General features: G+C 38.6%; 1 protein-coding gene across 9 annotated transcripts in view; it reads right to left on the bottom strand.

Annotated features, from left to right (window-relative positions):
- The window catches only part of szt2 (SZT2 subunit of KICSTOR complex), a 114,707-nt gene that overhangs the window by 47,299 nt on the left and 43,827 nt on the right, over positions 1 to 23,581 (bottom strand). For 6 of the 9 annotated variants that reach the window (XM_067597991.1, XM_067597997.1, XM_067597993.1 and 3 more), the window contains 7 exons: positions 19,758 to 19,876; positions 19,316 to 19,480; positions 16,410 to 16,494; positions 8,407 to 8,457; positions 5,239 to 5,418; positions 1,095 to 1,286; positions 255 to 454 (listed from right to left, as the gene is read on the bottom strand). In XM_067597991.1, the coding sequence (XP_067454092.1) occupies positions 255 to 454; positions 1,095 to 1,286; positions 5,239 to 5,418; positions 8,407 to 8,457; positions 16,410 to 16,494; positions 19,316 to 19,480; positions 19,758 to 19,876 (992 nt within the window). The remainder of the gene's footprint in view (positions 1 to 254; positions 455 to 1,094; positions 1,287 to 5,238; positions 5,419 to 8,406; positions 8,458 to 16,409; positions 16,495 to 19,315; positions 19,481 to 19,757; positions 19,877 to 23,581) is intronic. The other 3 variants (XM_067597996.1, XM_067597999.1, XM_067597998.1) reach the window with 1 other exon arrangement.

Genomic DNA, 23,581 nt, shown 5'->3' with positions numbered 1-23,581 from the left:
TTAAAGCCTAACTGCAATCTAAAAAAAAGATGTTTAATTGTTCAAGATATTTTAGTCTGTTGTTATTAAGCTATTAATGAAGAACAGATGAAGAATGTTAGAAATTTACAGAAAACACTGTGGTTTAAGTTGAGTTATTTCAGTAAGCAAATCAGAAAAAAAAACATTAGTATTACTTCAACCCAGTGATATTACCCATTTACAACACTGTGTGACTTCCATAGTGAAAGCCTTCAACCTGTAGGTGAACTGACCAGTATGTCCCAGAAGCTCCGGCGGGTGCTCCTTCCAGTGGGTGTAGTGGACTCGGGTGTGCTGGTCCCCGTTATGGGGGTGCTCCCTACAGACTGGGTTAAGGTGATGGGTGAGGGGCTGGTTTTAAATACCCGTGAGCCACTACGCTGCCTGGGACTATCCTTCACCTCTTTCACCTCAGGTAAAGGAATCAACAGTCCTGTAGACACATTGTAGAAAGACATCATTTATATCTGTGATTTGCAACAGAACAGTTAAGATGTCTTCAGGTCTCAGCTTTAGGCTTGTATGACTCTAGTTTAGACTGACACATTTTTAGAGAGGAAGGACATTGTTCTGTGAGATGGGACCATGGACCATAACAGCAACAAACATGACACACACAAACTTGAAAACACATCACATACAACAATACAGCTATTTTTCTAATTGAATATTCATTTTCACAATCAAATGTCTATAAAAGACTTTTATTTCCTTTGATTAAACACATACTTCTAACTATATAATACCAGTTAATTATGAAACTATTTTCACTGTAATGTGGTCCACATGGGGCACAATTAATATGATGAATACCCAGACAACTCAATGCAATCTGGTACAATGTCGCTTCACTTTCTGAGAGAGGAGTTGATTCAACTCAGTGGTTCATTTAGCAGCAACAGTTGGAGATTGTGTTCTGGATTAAGTTAAACTGTAAGGTGTTGCTTATTTTGGATTGCTCAATGCTATACAATGTCCATTCCCTCATTCCCTGCAGTTTGATAGCCAACAGGTAAACAGTACACATAGCATAGAGTAATGATAAACAAATAAGCATTTATTGATGGTCTCACCTTTAGCTTCTTCCTTCTGAGATTTGGTTGTGTGGCAGGGGACACCTAGACAAAGGGGATTGGGCAAGACTCTGAGCTCCATGACGACGTCACAGAGCGCATGGCGGAGTGCCCCCTGCAGTTTATCACTCAGTTGTAAGGGGCTGACGTTGCCTTGCTCCCAGATGTCAAACCGCACATACAGCTGTGGCTCTGTTAGAAGACCAGCACAAGCACACACAATGTTTGTTATGTTTCAGTACTCTCTGTCTTTGACTTAGTACTATTAAGCCCCTTTCCCACTAGAGAAAAATCCTTCAGTGGGAAAGGGTACAATCGGCATTCATTCATGGGTCAAATGACTCTGAAGTAGTCATGGGTATTTATCGGCTCCAGCTCCCATCGGCATTGATGAAAACATGACATCCGGGTGGACACGCAAATTTTCACCCCATTTCCGGCTGCTCTTTCATCTGTTTCTATCTGAGGATGTCTGTAAACATATGGTCTCATCCATATATAAATTCATGGCCTGATCCATATGTTCATGTAGTATTAGCATGCTAGGCTAACAGTCAGTCAGCTGTGTGACTTTATATCTGTGCTTTGACGTTTTTCGGTTGACACACTTGTCACCTGTCCAGCACATTGCTGTTAAATTGGAGACCTGCAGCTACACCTTATTTTTATGGGCTACACACAGCACGGCACAGCTATGCTAACGATACTAGCCATGCTAACTAGATGCTAACTGTGACATCAAACATGACACACCAAAAAAACCCAAAAAAAACAGAGAGACAAACTTGTCTACTGGCAACGGGAAAGCAGTCAATCACCTATTTTTAGCAGGTTTACCCGCGTTTAAAAAACCTGCATATATGCGCTAATTTTGGTGTAAAAAGGGTATTAGACATCAAAGAGGACATATTCTGCACATTTACAGGTCTATATTATTAATCTGGGGCTCTACTGGAATATCCTTGCATTTATTTATCTTATACTGGCCCTTTAATGCAGCCCCTCAGTTCAGCTTCTGTCTGAAACAGGCCGTATTAGCTCCTGTTTCTTTAGCCCGCCCGATGAGCCCACTCTGTTCTAAATGGTCAACTTGGTCAATGGTCGAAATGTTAACTTCTCAAATACATCTGTACACATTCAAGCCAGAATCCGATCCGAAATATGTGAGTGGACAACACAACAAGACATGGAAAAACCTTAGCAACCAAGACTATGGAACAGATGGCCATTTATGGGCATGCATGACAAGCTGATGTCAGCTCGTTGGCAAGGTAGAAAAAACTGTTGCAAATGAAGCATTTAGAGCAGCAAAAAACCCCAAAACAAACAAACAAAAAAAAAAACAAACAGAAAAAGCATATGTCCCCCTTTAAAATGAAAATGAGTTTTTGACTTGGCACATATTATATTGTTGAGAGGCAATGACCAGCATTCAATTTGCCCAAGGAAAAAGCAGGATTTATGGGAAATGCAGTCTTAATAATTGGTCAGCAGCACTAACTATACCACAGACTGACTAGAGGCTATTAATAATCTCCAACATGGTGTCATTTCTTTGAGAATGATCTATGATGATTATTCTGAGTATGATATACTGATGTTTAAAAACACAGTACACAGACACTTCATATTACATACCACATAGAAAGTACAATCCAGTGATCATCTACACCTCCCTCTCTTATCTTATCTTTGGAGGGATGATGAAAAATAATATTCATGATAATGACAGAAGTGAGAGACTGGACATGATAAGCAATTGCCGTTGCCACGTCTGTGGTCCAGCACCAATGCAAACTCTGTCTTCCTGCCTATCCTCTGCTGCTTCCTTCATTCACTTCAGTCTGTCCACAGCATGTGATAGAATTTACATCAGGAAGTAGATGGATCCTATTGGCAACTACAGTGTTTCATCAAAATTCCACACCATGTACAATTTTAATATTTTGGGTAACCTTTCGTTAACATTTCTTTAAATAATAAAAAAAAGCACAGATTGGGAGATGCATTATGATTGGCACTGCACAGTTAAGTTTTAATTCATTAATTTGAGGATGGATCTATTTTAAGGCCCAAAACCAAACAGCTGGAATCTTATTTGTCAGTTTTTTTTTCAACAACAGCAGAGTAGGACTAATTTAAAAACACAATTATATTAATAATAACCTAAAACTAAGACTTAATTTTGATTTATGGCACCGTGATGCAGTGTCACATTGACAAATTCATCCTCCAGGAACAAAAATCTCTTCATATTACAGAGCTGTATACATTAGCAAGAAAGATTTACTCGCTCAATTTTAGGGGCATTTATTATTTAGATTTTAAATTTAATAGCTGGACTGTTACCCATGACATAGCTTGACGTTTATGAGTATAATGAATCCCTTTTTAATTTGCGCAGTTTATACAAGAAAATGACTCCTGGGACTTGCTGTAACCTTGTAACATAATCAAATCCAATGCTGATATGATTCTCAACAGGGTAAAGGACAGTGTGAAACTGAAAATGACAGATAGGCAACGCTCGGCCAAAAAGCCCCACAGTCCTGCTCATTTTCAGTAGCAAAATTACTTTGTCAACCAACTGGAAAGGGGAACTAATTTTTTGCACATCAAATTCAGTTTAATAGTAATGGAGAGTACTGCTGACTGACAACAGTTGTATAACGTCATCTCAGCGTCAGGAGAATCTTGTCTGTCGAGTCTGAGAAAATAACCCCTGGTTGTAATCTCATCTTGGACTGGGAAACTACAAGACTTTTATTAGATTAGATTAGATTTTTACCTGGCAACATGTGATCTGTATCCGCTTATCTGGAAAAGGAAAAATGCAACTGGAACATCCAGACCACATTTGACTCACAGTAATCATAAACTGAATTATTGTTTTTAATTTCTACTCTGTCACTAACCACATATGCTGCACTTCATGTCATCACCCTTTTCCACTTGTATTCAAATGCAATACTGTTTTTTTTTTACATTGTTATCTTCTCATTTTCACTCATGTGGTCACTAGATAGTTTAATTATTATGCTTTGTATTGCATACTGTATCTTTCTGTATTATTCAACTGCTTTTTGTACTTTTCTGCTGTGACCCTTTAATTTCTCTGGCTTCAATAAAGTTTACTTTATACTACTTTGCCTTATCGTTAGGGATGGTAATTGTATTCATATGTGAAAATGCCACAAGTCAATGAAAACAAATGCACACAGGTTGAAGAAGAAAAAAGCTACTCTGAATTAGAGCCAGAGCAAAATGTTGGTCAACTGATATTAATAGCAGATATTGGCCTCTCACAGATATATTGATATCGGCGTATATGTAGTCCGGTATGCACCAATATTTTTTTTTTTTTTTTTAAAGTTATATAGGCAGCATTTTATGTAGATTTGATCCTTTTTCTTAATTCAAGTTTAATATACATCTTTTTTTTGTTCTGTGTTTTTTTTTTTATTTATAGTTATTTATTATTATTAAATTCCCAGTGAAGTTTCCTTTTTCAGTGCACTGATGTCATTTTATTTGATAAAGTTAATTGCTAAAGTGTTAAATATCATGCCTCCATTACATATCTTTGTCACAAGTGTTTGATAAGCACATCTCAGGGATCATTGAATAAATGTGTGTTTATGTATATATTCTGTATATATTAGATTATTGGCCGATATATCAATATCAGAATTTTTTTACTCCTTAATATTGGTATCGGCATCAGCCCCAAAAAATCTGGTATTGGTCGGGCTCTACTCTTGATTATCGGGAGCATTTTTGGCCCTTCATTTTGCTTTCTCTTGTGTTGTCTGACTTTCAAGGCCATTATTGCTTCAAAGCCCCATTCATTCATGACCCTCATGTCATCAAAATGAGGATGTTCATGTTTACCAAGCTGGCCAGTGATTTTAGTTTTTTACTTAAGAACTAGGGAGTAAAAAAAAGTCCATTTTTATCTGAATGGAGCACTTGCTTGCTGCTTTTCAGAATTCTTTTGCCTTTCAAGTACATTAGATTGTCCTTAACTTTGTTTTGTCACTTCCTCTGTGTGACAATCTCTCCATCTAACCCAAACCCTTACCCTCTATTTAGCTAGCATCAGCTATATCACAAGCTAGCAACAGCTGCTCAGTGTTGTGTTTACCTGTACATGAGCTGACATTGATGGAGTCCACTTTAACCACAGTGGTCAGCTCATCAAAATGGTCCGGATGAAGGGCGATGGCACAGTTCTCTGATCTCTGCAGCGTGGCACAGTCCTGAGCTGGGACCTGAAGGGGCCGACCAGTGGCGTCCACAAATGAGAGGGCGATGCAGGCAATACCTGAAAGAGCAGGGAAACATGTTAAAATAACTAACAAACTTTTACAGAGCATTACAAAAACTGAAATCGAGTCGGCTCATTAGGTTTTCAATTTCTACTTTCTCCCAAGTCACAAATGACTTTGCTTCCTTGGCAGTTATACAAAAATCACTGATGGTGGACCAATTTCCATATAGCCTTGAGGTTATTAGGCAAATATCCATTTGTATACCTAAGAAATATAATATTTTCTAACAAATGCCTCTCTTTTGACATGGAACATAATGATACAGTGAATGACTTGAGTCTTGACTTCTATCTTTTATGTTTTTAGTCACATTAAGCAGTGCTCGGCACAAGCTTCAGTGCAATGTATGTGTGACCTGTATGAGACGGTACTGCTGGATGTGTTAGCTTTGACATGGTACCAGCTATTATTGCACACAGTGACTAAGCAGCACCATGCATGGAGCAGGCCGGATGTTTGACCGAACAAGCAGGAGACACAGATGCATTCAGAAATACATATATATTCAGTTTTGCCATTTCAAACAAAACAGGGATGTCAATTTTCAATACTAAATTAATCATTATCATATATATATATATTTCAGCCACATGAGTGTTACTATAAACACCAAAATGACCACATCATATATCCATTCACGACTAAAAGAAAGCTGCCCTGTAGCTCTGGTCACTAAAAGAATCTTTTAGATAAAAAGAAGAAAATGTATTTGAAAGGGAAATTTCCCAGTAGTGGAAATTAACAATTAGTAGCACAAAATGCCATACAAATCAAGACTGCACACATATTATTAACACTTCAAATTACTGTAATAGTGCATTCAAGATTCCTCGAAAAATGACTTGCAACTGGGAAAGTCTGCTACTGGAAGATGCAGCATCATCACCAGCACGTCAGCATTTTTCCAAGATAAAAAGCTCAAATGAGATCAGAATATGCTACAATTCTAAAGGAGTTCTGCAGAGCCAATCATGTAATAGTAGTCTTAGTGCATGGTCACACTAGAGAGCGGCACAACAGTAATGGTGGCTGGACAACTGAGTATCTGGTCTTTGCTTGGGCAATGGTAGGGTTCACAGGGGTAGGTAAAGGTGTGTTAGGTAAGAGAACGGTGTGGGAATGAAAACAGAATGTTGCAAATTTAGTGGCTATTTGTAATACTAGTAGAACTAAACAAGCAAGGTTGATGAATGGACAACTGAAAGAGACATGGCATTTAAATTAAACTGCCTGTCAAGCCAGCTGGATATCAGCCATTGTAAATTTAAGTTGCCCTCATGAGCAAACCCACTGATCTCGGGGATTCCTTACCGTAGAAGTGCTTATGTATTTACAAACGGTGAGGAATGCAACACAATGAATCTCTGAATGGCCTTGTTGGTGCCATGACTTTATTTGATAGCTCAAGCTGAGTTGTATCAAAGTGAATCTGAATCTAAAAATGAACATTAAATATTGTGTAAGGTGCTTACAAGGACATTGGGGCTCATTCACAAACAGTGTGTATGCACAAATCTTTTCTATTAATATATTAAAAATGTCCTGTTCCCACTTTTAGATGACAATAGCTTATATATCGGAATTTCCATATTGGAATGTGAGAGCATCAGATGTGTCTGTGATATATGCAGCTGGTTAACCAGCAGCCTGTTCAGTGTCCTCACAGCCTGACAGTTCAGTAGTGGTGCAGGGAGGACGCTCTGCTTTCACTACATCACGGTCTGTTGTGAACAGAGACGGAACACGATGCGCACCTGGTGCAGCAGTAGAGATTTATTTAGATCAATTCCACAGATCTACACATTTACCAACTTTTTATTTTGTTACTGACATGCTGTGTGGTAGTGGTGGAACAGGTATGCAGGCTGTATACAGGATTCACAATCAGGCTCCAAATGGTTGTGTCAATGACATGTTTACCAGTCAAATCTGCGTTTCTGGCTTCTACACTTTTCCATCACAGCCCTCTTTGCAATGAGTGACAGCTCTCTCCACTGCTGCACCACTCCGATAGAGCACGTGCCTGTCAATTTAGAATGATTCTGATTCACTAACAAGCAAATCGTCATGTCATGAATCCGATGGTAAAAACATTTCTACGCACATATTAGTGAATCAGGCCCAATGTTTTTTTTGTTGTTTTCTATCCGAGGATGGCTACTTTTCTTGACAGATTGAGTTGAGTCAATGCAACTAAAGCTGAGCATGCTCCATTCATCACATGCTGCCTTAATAACTGGTTGCTCATGATGGTTGACCATGTCAGCTTGGGAAATGAGGCCAATTATTGCTACAACACAGCCTTAATAGGTATAAGGAAAGTGATGGAACTCAATATGTGACTCAAGGCTGGCGCCATCCAGCAAAGAGTCGCTCTATCAATCTGAATTTAACTCTGGCCCATTCCTATACAGTATATGAACACAGGGTGACATTTTCATATTAGGTTGATGAATCAAAAAAGGCTTGCCCTCATGCCCACCCCCTAAAAAAAACCCCTACCCCCTACATTTTAGAAATCATAAATTGCTGCCCTATACCAAAAACAAAAATAATCTACATGTGGAGGCAATCATTTAGGTTCTTTTAGGGTAACATATTTAATCCTGCATTAGGGGTTTAATTATAGTGAGTATAGCGGTTCATATTAAACAAGCCTTATTGTCTAATGGGATACATTTTGTAACAGGGTTCAGTGTGACAAAAGCCAGTCGAGGACAATTCTACAGTAAGCTCAACAGTACAGAAACACTGCCTCAAAAAACAATAACACCACACTTCATGCACCTTGAAGGTCTATGCAAAATCTAAGAGCAAATCAAAGATGAGTATGTGCAGTACAGCAAAGAAATGCCATGAAGATAAAAAAAAAGGCCAACAGCAGAGCACACAGGGCCAGCAGCAGCATGGGCTTCAGTCAACACAATGGTTGCGACAGTTTGTAAAGGAGACAGCAGAAGACATGATACATGTGGCGGTACCTTTAAACTGAGAAGGTGGGAAGAGTTGCTGAACCAGCTCCGACATGGTACCTGGGCCAACATTAGAGACACCCAGAGAATAGCATTAGGGATGCACCAATAGCATTTATTCACTCCCAATCCAATTTAACACCACTATCAAAGCAGTGGTGGCAATTCATAGTAAGGGGGTCGTAGGTTCAAACCTTCACAGGTCGTTCCTGTATGAGGTCTGGATGTGTTTGTGCTGGTATCTTCCATGTGCTGTGATTTACTTAAACAAAGACATGCAGGTGAACCTCTAAATGTCCCATAGCTAGATATGTGTTTTACACCTGCAATACACTAATGACTTTTCTACAATGTTTCCCTTCCTTTTTCCCCAAGCATAGAAAAGCCAAGTAGAGAGTGAATGGATAAACTTGAAGCATTATTATGGTCATGGACCATCAATTTGTTTTATGAGCAAAAATCTGAAACCATTATTCTGAAATCACCAGGCATTTAAGCCAATGCATGTGATTGACAGTCATGTATTACAGAGCAGAATACTATGTGTAGATTTATTATCTTAATATAGCATCTTATTCTGATAGCAAAAGGTCTAACTCATAAAAAAGAAATCTACCAAAGACAAAAATATTCAAATTCTGCATATAAAGGTAATGTTTGACACTTTTAAAATCTGAATCACTATTTGCTTTGGGGGGGTCAATGGACAGTATTTCTTTGCTGAGCTGTGGCAGTGATTCCCATTATAAAGCAATCACTAGTAAGTTTGTCTGTCAGACTGAACACAAAGTGAATTTTCAGCTTGTTTTACTTGAGCAAAATTGACTGCTTGAGTGTTTCTGCAGTTTGTGCGTCTGTGTTTTAGGGATGTTCATACAGAAAAAGGCACATTCCTTCAATTTATTTTGAGGGAAAATGACAAAAATGTGGTTGTCCACATGGGAAATAATGCAGTGACAAAGATCAGAGAATTATGTGTACATGGAGCTCACTAGGAGTATGTTGGCCACCTAGAGCTAACATCTTAGCAGCATTAGCTACAAGGTTGAGCGCTTCTTGTGTAAGATCTTGACTTGCTGAACAAGCTACCAAACGTTCACCAGGGAAAACACGCTAATGTCAGTTTGAAAGCTATTTAGCTAATTACATAGCTTGTCAGCTGTAACACACCGAATGGCTTAAAAAAATAGGAAAATTACAACATAAGTCAGTTTAGATGCTTAATGATTAATAAACTAATAAAACACTGCCTGTCCTTAGCTTGTACGTTATAGTTAACAGTGTATGTGTGTTCCCATTATCTCTCCCTGGCCCTGTCTGCTCAGCTGTCATTTAAACATCACTCAGAGGCTTAGAGGGGAAACAGAATTTCTGATTTATCAGCAAAGATGTTCTTTTCTTCTTTTCAATAAAAAATATTAATACTAAATTTAAAAATTAGATGATTTTGACTGAAGAGATGGCTGTGATTTTAGTTGCACTTAAAGTGTGCTGCAATAATTGAGAACCACTACACTGTAAGCTATCATCTATTCCAATTCTATCCTCAAGTCATCACATGCACATGTCTCCTGTCCTGTCACTGTCAGGATCTGCAATTACACTGGCCTTTATAAAAGAATGATATTCTCACCAGTTTAAATGTACCCACAAGCAAGGATTCAGTAAAAAACATTTAAGTGCACAGAGCAGCAATGAGTCATTAGAAAACACTTCGTTAATTAGCTGACAGGAAACACACGTGAGAGTGCCGTTTGCTACAACACCGTCTCAGCTGTCTGCCGCTGAGAGTTATTTCACACACTGGTCAGGGATCAGGTAACACCATATAACTTAAGCACCTTGTTCCACAGCTGCTAAAATTAATGAGTTGGAGTGAGAGCTTCTCCGCACGGCAATTAAAAAGTCGTTAGACAGCAAGTCGAATGAATACAGGAGCAAGGAACAATACAAGGAACTCATATCAGCCACAGTGATTACAATTTGACAAACAACTAAAGGTAGGACTCCCCAAAGAGCTCCCGGGAGGACAGGAAGTAGAATTGTATTTGCAGTTGTTAGTTGTTACTTCAATTCCACTGCAGTAAAAACACCCAAAACCACATTCAAACATGCAGTTAACTAACTTTTTGGGTTTTTTTTTTTTACATTTGGAGAACAATGTTATGGGGTCTGTTGTTCCTTTTATTAATCTTTTGTCACCCACATTTGGTACTAGCCCAATACCACCACAATCCTAATCTACTAGAGAAACTTAAAACTCTAAAGTAATCAAAGTCCTGAGTCAAGTCCAACAAGTACAAAGTTAAGTCTCAAGAGTAGACCAACACGTCAAAGTTAATTATTCAAGTCCTAAACAAGTCATTATGGAATTAGGAACATCAGTGACAGATTGGTAATATTTGACATTGATAAGTGATTTGAAAGGAGAATCTTTAGGTTACCAGGGCTCCGTTCTTTGTACATGGATAACCAAGTTATCCAGATTAGACTGTTGACCATTTGACATGGTTCTTTGGTTTCTTTGAAGCTGGTTTAAAAATTCATCTGGAACTGTTGCCATAGCAACAAGTCCTTAAGCCCACACCCGCTAAAGTGCAGGCTTATTGACAGTTAGCTGGATCGTGACCAAGAAGTTAAAGGTTGAACTACATACTGTATATGAACTCATTTTACATTTTTATACAATTTTCCTTATATAAATATAATTATGATTTAAGAAGAGACAGCTTTTTGAGATTTCTTTTCCAATTTGGAGATGTTTTGATAAGGTTTCATTTTCATAGCAACATCACTCACAGAAGCGTGGAAAGAGCACAATACAGAACAGAACAACATCAGTAACAATGCAGGGACACAAAATGACACTCAACACACCTACCTCATGTAACAGCAATCACACAATCAGCACTCAGCTGATAATATAAATGCTGAACATGGTTTCACTCATTTTGCTTTGGTTATTCAAGACCAATTCATCCAGGGTTAACAAATCAATCCTCAAAGTGCCTTCAAAGAATCAAATAAACTGGATGAAATTATTTTAGTCTGGTAACAGCTTGTTAGCCTGGATTAGTTCAACCACAGGATTGTGTTGTACACAAAGATTTAGTTACCGGACTGTGTTGAGGTTTCATTGAGTTCATGTTTGCAAAGCCATATCTGGCCAAAGAACATTAATGTTGGACTCAACTTATTCCTCAGGAAGCCTTAAATGTCAAACAAAGCTGGAAGTTGTTGCTTCTCTATCTGACATGTTTTGCATGCTGACCTCTCTTTTTGGTTGACCACAGGTAGTTTTAATATCTGAATTAAAGATGGGAAATTCATTGAAAAGTAACCAAAACCGTCATTATGACTCTCATACAGACCAAAGTTTTGTCACATTGACATGCTTGATAAGACATGCTGCCTTCATACACATACCCCTTGACAGTACAACAACAAATCTAACCCTATAGGTACACTATCAGTCAGAGTTTGCTGTGTGTGTTTATTCCATAAATCCAGTCAGCATTGTTCCACAAGTGTCAGAAATAGACAAAATCACTCAAGAGTTGAAGAAATACAGCTAGTGGCGGGTGTAGATGAGAAGAAGCTGGTACAGAAAAAATGATGTCATGTCAGTCATATGGGCTCTTGGGCTTCAGTCAACACAATACAGGTCAATATTAAGCTAGATGAAAATAGCAGAGAAGCGCAGCTTCTTTGGGAGTGTTCATAGCGGAGTGTGTGAGGCGTGTGTGGGGAAGAGACAGATGAACATGGTGAGGCTTCACTCAGGACAAGCAGGTGTGCTGGACGTCAAAGCAGAGTCAGGTTAGCAGTAAGCAATGCGGTGAATGTAACATGAATGTTCATTAGGAGCTATAAACAAATGCTGCAGCTCTTCAACAACCGAGCCCAATCCCCCAGTTTTGTTTACTGCAGTTAACTGCTACAACCTAGCCCTGCATCTGTAAAGAAGTCTTGCAGTTTTGTTGTTTCTGACACAGCAGTCTGTTACACAATTGTCTTTTAAATAATGTCACTGTGCACTCTATACTATACTGTAGCATACTATACAAGATCTAGCTAACGGGATAATGAAATAATTATTCAAATCTATTTATAGTACAATTTTTACAATTTACAGTTTCATTTAGCAGACACTTTTATCCAAAGCGACATATATCTGAGAGCTGATACAACACAAGCAGGGATCTAGTCAGGAGAGAACAACACCAGTAAGTTGCATAAAGCTGAGTTTGAGTCCAATAGGAAGTAGATGGCAACAGGCGGTTTACAGAGGCAATGCATAGAGTACATAGATTGCATAGAAGCAGTTTTTTTTCTTTGTATTTTTGTTTTTTCTCTACCTTCAGTCCATCAAGTGCAGAGGTGTTCATGAGAGAGCTGAGTCTTTAGTCTTTTCTTAAAGATTGAGAGGGACTCTGCAGATCAAACAGAATTTGATCACTTGTTCCACCACCGGGGAACTACAGAGGAGAAGAGTCTAGTTAGTGACTCAGGGCCCTGTTGTGGTACCAGGCGCCTTTTATTGGCAGAGTGTAGTGAGTCAGAGGGAGTGTAGACCTGAATGAAGGAGTTCAGGTAGGCGGGAGCTGTTTTACTTGCTGTTTAGTAAGCGAGTGTCAGGGTCTTGACTTTGATGTGGGCAGCAACTGGTGCATGCAGGGTGACATGTGCTGTTTTGGGCTGGTTGGAGATCAGCTGTGCCGCCGCGTTCTGGTTCATCTGCAGAGATTTGAACGTACATGCGGGGAGGCCTGCCAGTAGTAGTAAGACTTATTTTGAATTAATAATAATACAGTTTATTTATAGGCTCTTTTCAAGATACTTTAAAAGATGCTTCAAAAAGTTAAAAAGTTAAAAAAGATAAATACACTAAAAGTATATTTTACTGCAAATGTAGATAAACACCTAAACGTGTTGGTAACTACTGAATATGTGTGATTCTCTGTTTTTCGGTACAAATCATTAGTAAGAGCTCCACTGTGAGGACGGACAATGTTGTGCACAGGTGTATTTAATAAGATGTCATTTAATTGATCATTTCCAAAGTAAATGAGACACTTAACAGTGATACTGATTTTAGGTGACATCACCCAGCCCTAATCTGAAAGTTATAGTCCCCTTTAGAAAACATTATATGTAAATTTGGCTGTGTCATGCTGATGATGTCCAGCTTTATGCGTTTGTGAAACCTGGGGAACTTTCTAATCTGTCTACTTTACATAATTGTATTGGTGGAAATGATGGGATGTCTCATAGTTTGCTACAGCTCAATCACAACATAACTGAAGTTCTTCTCATTTTCCCCAGTCAGACCCTGGAAATCTATCATCAGCACTTAGGCCACTTGTCTGCCGTCTTAAAGATGGCTTCTAGAAACTTCAGGGCAATTTTTAACCCCCACTTGAACTTTGAGAAACACATCAAGACAGTTATTCAGTTAAGTCATTATTCAGTTAACACTGGTCATTCTTAACGTTCCAACAGGTAGAACAGATCATCCATTGTTTACAGTTTAAAAAAGGTCAACAACATTTTATCAATAACTGCTGTCTTTGAGTGAAGTATATTCTTTTGTGTTTGCACTATGTAACCCCAGTTTTGAAAAGCTGTATACAAATATTCTATCTAATCTATTCTATTCCACTGGTCAGCAGCTTTCCCTCCTGCTTGCATGCTGTGATTGGCTGCTGTCAGATTGATTTCAAGTACGTCGGTTGTCATAAAAAAAATTGAAAAGTTGACTTTCTGAACACTTACAAGTCACAAGTTACTGGTGTCAAAGTTGAGTTGCAAGTCTTTTTTTAGGTTTTATCAAGTGAAGTCCAAAGTCAGTCCCAGTCATGTGACTAATACTTTAACTGCACTGCAAGTAAACAACAGCTCGATTGTATACATTTTATTTATTGCTGTTTAATGGAACAAACCTGCTTTAACCAGCCAGGGTAACGTATTCTGCAAATCAAAATGTAGCACTGTGATTAAGAGCCTAATGTTAAGTTAAAATGGCAATGCAAAGTAATTTATTACAAAAATATGTGCAATTATAGATGAGAGTTTTAATTCAGTAAACTCATCATTTACATCCATAATTAGTTGCCCTTTGATAGGAGCTGTTGAAGAATGGCAGAGATAATAATTCGCCTTCCACATTTTCACATTGAACCAGGTGCCCTTTCAGTCACTGAGTTAATTCCTGCAGCAGAACTCCCCTTCAACAGACTTCAAATGCCAGTAGATGACGTTAGCGTATTGATAAATGAGAAAATATTGCCATCTGAAATGCAATTGATCACTTAAGTCTTTAAGGGAGATGTATGGAAAAGAACCACAAAGAGAAAATAGTTGCATTTGAATGTGATTTGCATAAAAGCCTGCAAGACAAGGCAGTTTTAACACTGAGTAAACTGATTTCTAAGTGTGAGATTATATACTTCCAAGTACTGACAGTCCACCTAGCATTCATGAGTGATTGGGCAGCAGCCTGCAGTTTCTCTGCAAAGCTAAATGGCATGTTTGTTGTTTCAACTAACCAAACATAATCAACAAGACAGCCGAGATGCTTTTCTGCAACAGGCAGGTCAACTCTGGTTAGAGAGCAAATTAGGTTGGAAATCTAAATGCAAAAGCCTGAAAATAACACTGAGTGGAACACTGGTTGCAAACATAAGCGTGAGGTTTGGTGCACAATGAAAGGGAGAAAGAGAAAGCCGCCTCAGGATAATAATTGCGCTGATGCTCATCAAAGAAATTAGCGTTGTGTGAATAGGGATGAAGAGAAGACTGTGTAGTAGTTTCTGTTATGCCAGACAGGCAGAGGAAAATGTGTTCTGAACTTTATCCTCCAAATCAGAAGCTCAACATCAGGAAAGAAGAGTCAAAGAAAAACTCTACAACTAAGCCAAAACTTGAGGTTACAACAATGTTTCCAATCAATGATATGCTCATAAAAACGTAAACGAGGACAACTCATCTAAAAAACAAAGACTAATGTAAAGAAAGAGATGCATGCAGGTTGGACAAGATGAACATGGTTTTAGTGTTGATGTTTTTTCAAACTCTTGCCTCTTGTGATCTGGTGAGCTCCATTTCCTGTCCTCATAACATGCTGATGATTTAGTTTTTATTTTTGATTTTTTTCCAATATTTTTTTAATTTTATTTTTTAAAAAAAGCTCCACTTATTTAACGCTGGTAATCCACTCCACAAAAAAGAAAGAGAAGAAGAAACAAGGCTCATACAATGAAGAAAAACAAATTCTGCAACAAGTAACATTCCTCTGTTTACTCCACCACATCCAAATCTTTAACATCATTTATAGAGTCCCAAAATTTTTTATCTTTTAGTATATAAGTTAGTTTTTTAAAATAGTTTTGCACATGGATACTTTAGCCTTTTTTTTTTTTTTAACCACATATTGTCATTGTCACAGGTTCTGCTTTTGAATTCCTGAAGCTAAATCAGGACTCTGCTCAGGAGTTGATACTAAATACGAGTTGCAGGTATTTTCGGAGGTTACTTGCTGTGCTGCAGATGCAGACGTGACATCACATCACAACAAAGACAGCAACAGTAAGCAGCATTTTACTACTGCAACTGTGTCAACCAGCACAAAAATACTGGAAAACACTTGTTAGGCAAACCAGCATGTCCAGGTTCTCATTAGTATCTGTCATAAACTGTAGAAAAACATGGGCTTTCTTTATTGATCAATTTCACTGTGAATGATCTATCAATTATTTTTGATACCTGTTTAGTCTATGAAAAGACCAAAAATTGGAATAAATTGCTTGTTTTGTCCAACCAACAGTCTCTAAAACTCAAAGATACTCACTTTCTAAAGATTGCAGTGATGTATAACAAAGAAAAGCATTTATCATTTCCGAAATTATTCTGACAAGATAATAAACAAGTGTTATGTGTTATCGTCACATGCGTTTGTACACACACACACACACACGGACTGAGGGTTTGCTGGTCTGGGGGAATGTGATTACCTTTGCCTCCGGTCCCCTGGCCTCCAGGTTTATTGTAGAGGTAGATATCACCGTCAGCCAAGTCACTGCTCAAATGAAAGTAGTGCTGCAGACAGAACAGGAGAGCAAATCAGCCACTGGAAGCTCAAACTACACAAGTCAGCATTTATTTCATACATCACAATGAGACTTGTCAAAATGATTTTAGTTTCTGCCACAGTTTCGCAGAGCCGGGAGCCTCTCATATCTAGGATTTATTCATTTTTAATCCAGATCACTTTAAACAGAGCTGTTTATGGGGCACTTGCATATGTCAAACTGTCATCTATCAGTGCAGGGTGGCATTTTTGGTTTTCAAACAGCAATGACTAACTTTTACAAGTTTAACGAATCATTCAAAGTAGTTGGAGGACTTGGAAAACTAAGACTGGTTGTTTACTCCAGGTTTTAATTAGCCAGATATTTTCATTGTTGCTAAGACAGTGAGTAAGCAGCAATAGTTTCTAGGATTTTGTGTGAGTCTGAACCGTCACAAATCCTCCTGTGATATGTGATTAGATAGCGGCTGAACTTGACAAATGGGCTACAGATATTTTTGAAATGTTTATTTACTTTGAAACTTACAAAATGGCACATAGTGGTCCCTAATGCCGAGGTGGGATAGGTATCCTGGGAAGTATGTATGTGTTTTTAGAGACATTGAGAGCAAGACCTTAGTTTAGCATAGTAAAATGTATGGCTTGAACAAACCAGATATAATGAATTAATTAGTGGGCTTTAGAGGTGCTGGTATAAGCATACTTTGTACTTCGGACAGAGCCAGGTTAGCCATTTCCCCCTGCCTCCACTCTTTACGCTAACCTAAGCTAATCAACTCCTGGCGCTCCATAGTTAAAGCACACAAAATGAGAATGGGAGCGAATAGCAAACTTCCAAAAAATTCAAACAATTCCTTAGACATACCAGCAATTAAAATGGCAAAATCAACCCATTTCAATGGAATGGCTGTGAATAGCGCAGAGGAAAAGTAAATCTGAACAAATCCTACACATGCAGTTCCTCTTTGGTGAACTTTGACAGGCAATTTTGTGCTATTAACAAAAGGCCAACCATCTTGCCATTGCTAACCTTTGCAGGAATGGAGAGCCAGAGTGTCTAAAACAGAGGCTAGCGATAAATAACCAAGTGGCAACAACCACGGCTTGAAATTGAAGCCCATGCAGAAGCACCTTAAAGTGCACTAGATGCCGGCTCCAAAAAATCTCTGACTCCAATAGACTCCCATTCAAAAAGCATCAACTTCTCTCATGAAATACTAAGTCAATACATTTTTTCAACAAGTCATTATGGTCTCATTTGCTATATCTGGGTCCCCTAATAAATTTGCTGGTGGTCACTTTGGAAACTATTGCTCCACTAATAAGATTTGAAGACGAATGGTAGCTTTTCCATGTGGGTGTTGATTGACAGCTGTGATTGACAGTCAGCTCACCTGCTGCTCTCCCCAGCTTCAGGATTTGCAGTCAGATTATTGTCTCAATATTTTGGTAAGTTTAATGTTAATTGATTATGATATCTGCCGTGTTAGTTTATTAATGTTAGCTCAAGTGCACGGCGCTGGTTGTTCCCAGTAAGCTAGCATTAGCTTTGGTCCGAGATAGCGGGGTGTGTTTCCAGAGCGTAAAAGGCAACACCCCACACTCCTTATTTGGAAGGTCCTGGCTCCTAATGGAGAAGATGGCGCAAATCAGAAGCAGCAACTCTGGGCTTCAAACCAGCTTCAGTGCAAACCAACAGGTGATGTCACACCTCCCTACATCCATCTTTACATACAGTCTATGTAAATATCCCTGCTCTGCCAAAATATAAAGTGCTCCAAAGAAGAGGCATGGTTTGGTTACAAGAAAACATGCAATTATTTTTTTTTACAAATTCTTGAATAAAACAGTATTAACTTACTGTCTGATTAACAATTAAGCTAATACATCACTATGTCCTGAATCTGACATTTTTTTTCTAACATTCTATTTAAATTGTACCTTACCTAGCTAGCTTGCAAATTGACAGTCAGCAAGCCAGCTAGCTTGGAGAGCTTTTGTGACTGACTAGTACTAGCATATTCGCGGCTGGTTGGCTAGTTAGCAGTTATCTCATCAGTAGTTCACCAACTAGCTTTGCAAATAGTCACTTCAAAGAGAATGTGTAGAATTAAAATATCCTTTACATGTGAGTCTTCACTGAAACGATGGGAAAAAAAATATATTTATGATGATATGTTTTTCTTTTTCAGCTTTTTTGGCATGTTTGACTCTGTTTGATAGTTGAGTGATTGGGGTATGACATGCAACAAAGGTCCACACGGTTCATTGAACCATGGATGTTGTGGTTATGTCATACGCATCTTAACCAGTATGCTACCAGGGTACCCCAGTATAGATTTTCTTTATATTATTTCTGTTACATAAGGTTAGGTTTATCCTTAATCCCAACCCTAAAATTTTCAAATCCTACAGATAATAGCCTTAAAGAAATAATCTGGTCTTATTTCCGTAGTGTTGGCCCTATTTTAACACGGTACTATCAAAGTTAATTGCTGAGACACAGTATCATTGCTAAATATACGTCAGACGAGTCAAGAAACATGAGCAGTCAGATGATCAGACAGTTGTTAACAAACCCTGAGGTTTTTTCTGATTATCTGACTACACGTTTTTGCCCTGTTGTACTGTAGCAATTTCGCCATGTTCCCAGATCTCAGTAATTGATTTGGTAAGCACAAAGTAGTAGAAATGATGACTGAAACGACTTAATTGAGACCAAATTTGTAAAAAAGTGGAATTTTTCACCAAGGTCAACCAAGGAACAGGTCTTTGTCTGCACATTATACTCAATATATTATGTTATGAAGAAGTTAGTCTAGATCATACCTTGAAGTGGTGTGCTATGTTGCTGTCAGTGTACTTGGGCACATGCAGGAAGATGAGGAGGTTCTGTCTGAGGTAGTGAGCCACAGCAGACAGCCAGGGAAAACAGTACTGGGGAAGGCTGAAGTTCATCACCTCAGTGGCTGGAGTGCCTGATGGTTGGATGAACTGACCAGACAACATTCGGTGAGGGCTTTTATCCAAAGCAATTTTCAGTACCATAGTGCATACAAGTGTTTCCTGAGTTGTCCCAGTTGGAATGAAACCCATGATTCTCAAAGTGTCAGCATTTTATTCAGTGAATTACACAGGTCCATGTACACAGAACTACAGACCAGTCACACGAAAACACCCAGAAACACACACTGCATTCTGAGAATTAAAGTATTTTTTGTACCAATTGATGCACAAAAACTTAGTAAGTTGAAGGAAAAGAGCCATTTACCTCCACATCAGCTGGCGTCAGCTTACAGTTCCTGACAAGCATGACAGTGATTATGTCCAAGGTGGTCTCATCCAGGCGCTTGCGCAGCACCTTGACCAGCTCGTCTGTGATCTCTGGACCTGGACACAAAGTGACAAAACATCTGTTTCACCTTAATGCTGCACATACATTCCAGCTAGTGCATCCCAGTGTGATTGTGTTTTAATGATTAAAGCTCAATGTATACTTCAAATGAAGTCTAACAGCTTCTGAAACACAGTTACTGATGGAAATACTCTGTGATGTTTGCTAAAAGCCAGCGATGCTTACAACTCTTTCCTATCCTGGTAGCTACCAGCTACCATCTTTGTTTAGATAAGGGATAAAGGAGTCTGGACTTGGGAAAAGGGTTAAATTTTTTATTATTATTTTTTTTAATCTTGCAATGGACTGAATATTCTTTTATCCAGATGATTAGAAGAGTCTTTGAAGATTCTGGAAATGTCCTCATAACAGCAGTGTTGTTATGCAACCTTCTGGGTTTTTCAAACATTGCTGGGTATTTATCTTCTAGAGAAATGGATGCTTAGCTCTGTGAGTGGAATGTAATGCTAATACATGTGAGGCATAAACTGGGGCTAGGAGGCAGCAGACTTCAACCTAGCCCTCTGAGTGGAAAAGATATAACCACTTTTGCATGAAGAAGGGACCGGACAACATGTTCAACCTGTGAGCTTGTTTGTTTAAAGCATACTGAGGCTCAGTATGCTTGCCCAGTCTTGTGTGAACCTTGACATTTTCAGGCTCTCTGTTTCTGTTTTTATTTCTGACACCAAACACAAAAAGATGCAAACCATGAGCACCATCAGAAAGTTGATGGTGAGCTCAAACAAACTGCAGCTGTAGATTCATCTAGCACCCTCCATGGCAACAAGTGCATACACAATTCAGGCTTTTTGCATTTCATGTCTGTTTCAGGTTACTATATGTTATTCTTGAATATTAAAACACTACAGTCCTTGTAAAAAGCACATTCTATATAATTGCAAGAAGCAACAATTTGATAATTGTTTGTATATATGATTAATTAATGGCTCATAGGGATAAAATAAGTACTGTGTAGTCATCTAACTTCTGCCAACATAAGAGACCTTTATGGTGTCTTGGCGCTTTACAAAAACACACACACACACACACACACACATACATACACACACAAGCTTCAAGGAGGGGGTTTATACAGCTATCCAACGATGTAGCGAAATAAAGATGGTGAGTTCAAAGTATAGTGAGTGGGGGTAGCAGAGGAAAGATTTTAATGAGTTGTGTTTCTGAGAAACCGCTGATGTAATCCCAGCCTGTGCAAGATAGGGAAACACTCCCAGTACAACAGTGCCATCAAGACGTCCACAGGAGGAACAGCAGCCTGCGGCAGCTTATCTTTACACCACGGGTACTTACATTTTATTTTATTAAAAGGGTTCCACATATGAATTTTATATTAGGTTGAGGTCTGGAACAGTAGCAACAAATATGTATTGTTATATTTACCTCTTCAGTAGGAACCAATGGGCTCAGAGCCACAGACAGGGTAGGGAAGTCAGAAAGTATTGAGAGACGGATAAACACACAATTGGGTTTGGTCAATCTCATCCTTTAAAATCTCAAATACTGATATTAGCCAGTATTGGCTGGGCTATAGTAATAAGTGTCAAAGTCCAGTCTGGATTGATTCGCAGTTTGGACCAGATCCAAGCTTTATCTGTAACCCAGCTTCATACCAATCTTTATTAGAATTAATAAGCAAATTAAGCAAATTTCCCCAGTTTCAGCTCAATGAAGAAAAACTATGAGGCATCCTGGTTTTCTTGCCCCCAAAGGACTAGAAAGACCATGTGTGCAGTATTATTTCACATTTATCTCAGTTAGTCAAAACACACATGCAAATAAGTGAAATGACATATGAAAAACTGTATCTGTAATTTGAATTAAACATGGTACTCTCCTTCCAACTTAACAGGACACTTTTTCACAAAAGATGTCTGGGAAGTAGCTGACAAATGTCTGCTCTGTCACTGGATCGAGCCACAGTCGGTGAGAGCAAAGGTGCAGTGGGGGATGTTAGCAAAACTGTCTCCAACTCTGGCTGTTTTCCACCCCCTCGTCACCACGCTGACAGTGCAGTGGAGTAGCATCAGTCACCAGCTCATTCCACCGAGGAGCACAGAGCACTGCTTCAAGCCTAAATTTGTGTTGACTGCCATCCAGCTCCAAAATGCCTCATCCCATAACACCACAAGCAACCCGATTAGCCGAAGGCAGTTAGGGAGTTATTGAGAGATGCTTTGTCATTCATGCATGATCTGCCTCCCTCTGCTTTCTCCCTCTGGACTGAGCAAATTTGTTCACAAATTATCCGCAGATAGAGGGTGACCATGTAAATACCACTGTGAAATGTCAACTTGTGAATTAATCACATGCAGAGTCATGTTAAATATAAATGTATTTCATCTTTATACTGCTGTATTTTTTCTATACGACTGCAAACACCCCAATTTCTCCATAGCGACTTATAAACAATGCTAACAGTCTACAGCCATGCTAGTGGCTGTAATGCTTGTAAAGAAAAACAAATTGTAAGACAGATAGAAGTTGAGGTCCAAAGGGTACTTTGAGCTAAATACTTCTATTAGTGACGCAATATGTTCGCAATGACAATGTTAACCTGCTGATGTTATTAGTATAGTAATGATGACCATGTTCAACATTTTAGTTCAGCATGTTAGCATGCTAAAATGCAAATTAGCACTAAACTCAAAGGACGTCTCCACCTGCGTTTCTTTCCAGGTTTTTCAAATGGAAACACCCACTCAGTTGTTAGCAAAAAGCAGTGACTGTATGCAACTTGTGATAAGGGGGTCAAAAGTAAACATTGCTTTGTTGTGAGGGGTCCCAAACCAGAAAGGTTAGGAACCTATTGTAAGATGTTGTATTCTGTATTTAAATGGTTGCTTCTTTTATCAGTGTAAAATCTTTTGGTGGAACCCATTTAACCTTACATTTTTATTTAAGGTTATTTTTTTGTAAGACAGATAGAAGTTGAGGTCCAAAGGGTACTTTGAGCTAAATACTTCTATTAGTGACGCAATATGTTCGCAATGACAATGTTAACCTGCTGATGTTATTAGTATAGTAATGATGACCATGTTCAACATTTTAGTTCAGCATGTTAGCATGCTAAAATGCAAATTAGCACTAAACTCAAAGGACGTCTCCACCTGCGTTTCTTTCCAGGTTTTTCAAATGGAAACACCCACTCAGTTGTTAGCAAAAAGCAGTGACTGTATGCAACTTGTGATAAGGGGGTCAAAAGTAAACATTGCTTTGTTGTGAGGGGTCCCAAACCAGAAAGGTTAGGAACCTATTGTAAGATGTTGTATTCTGTATTTAAATGGTTGCTTCTTTTATCAGTGTAAAATCTTTTGGTGGAACCCATTTAACCTTACATTTTTATTTAAGGTTATTTTTTCCCTGTGGCCATCTGTTAATGTTAGTCCCATCCATATGAACACCTCAGCGATGTTGTATTTTTGCATGTTTTTGACCAGTCATATGTACCCTAATTTGAGATGAAGAGACATCTCTTGCCAAAACAAATCTTTCACCTTTCAACATCCAAGTATTCCTATTATATACATTCTTGTGACCACCATCATGTGGTGTTTGTTCTCCCTGCTGCTTGCTGACCAGCAGGTGATAACGATTTGATTACCACCTCTAGAAGAAATGAATGTTTCTCTTCCACATTTGCCTGAGGGAGATCTTACAGATTGAAACGTTGCCTT

This window comes from Thunnus thynnus, chromosome 8 (genome assembly GCF_963924715.1).
Source record: "Thunnus thynnus chromosome 8, fThuThy2.1, whole genome shotgun sequence".
NCBI classification, from domain to species: domain Eukaryota; kingdom Metazoa; phylum Chordata; class Actinopteri; order Scombriformes; family Scombridae; genus Thunnus; species Thunnus thynnus.
The sequence above is the reverse complement of the archived record's forward strand: the minus strand, read 5'-3'. Positions and strand labels throughout refer to the sequence as shown.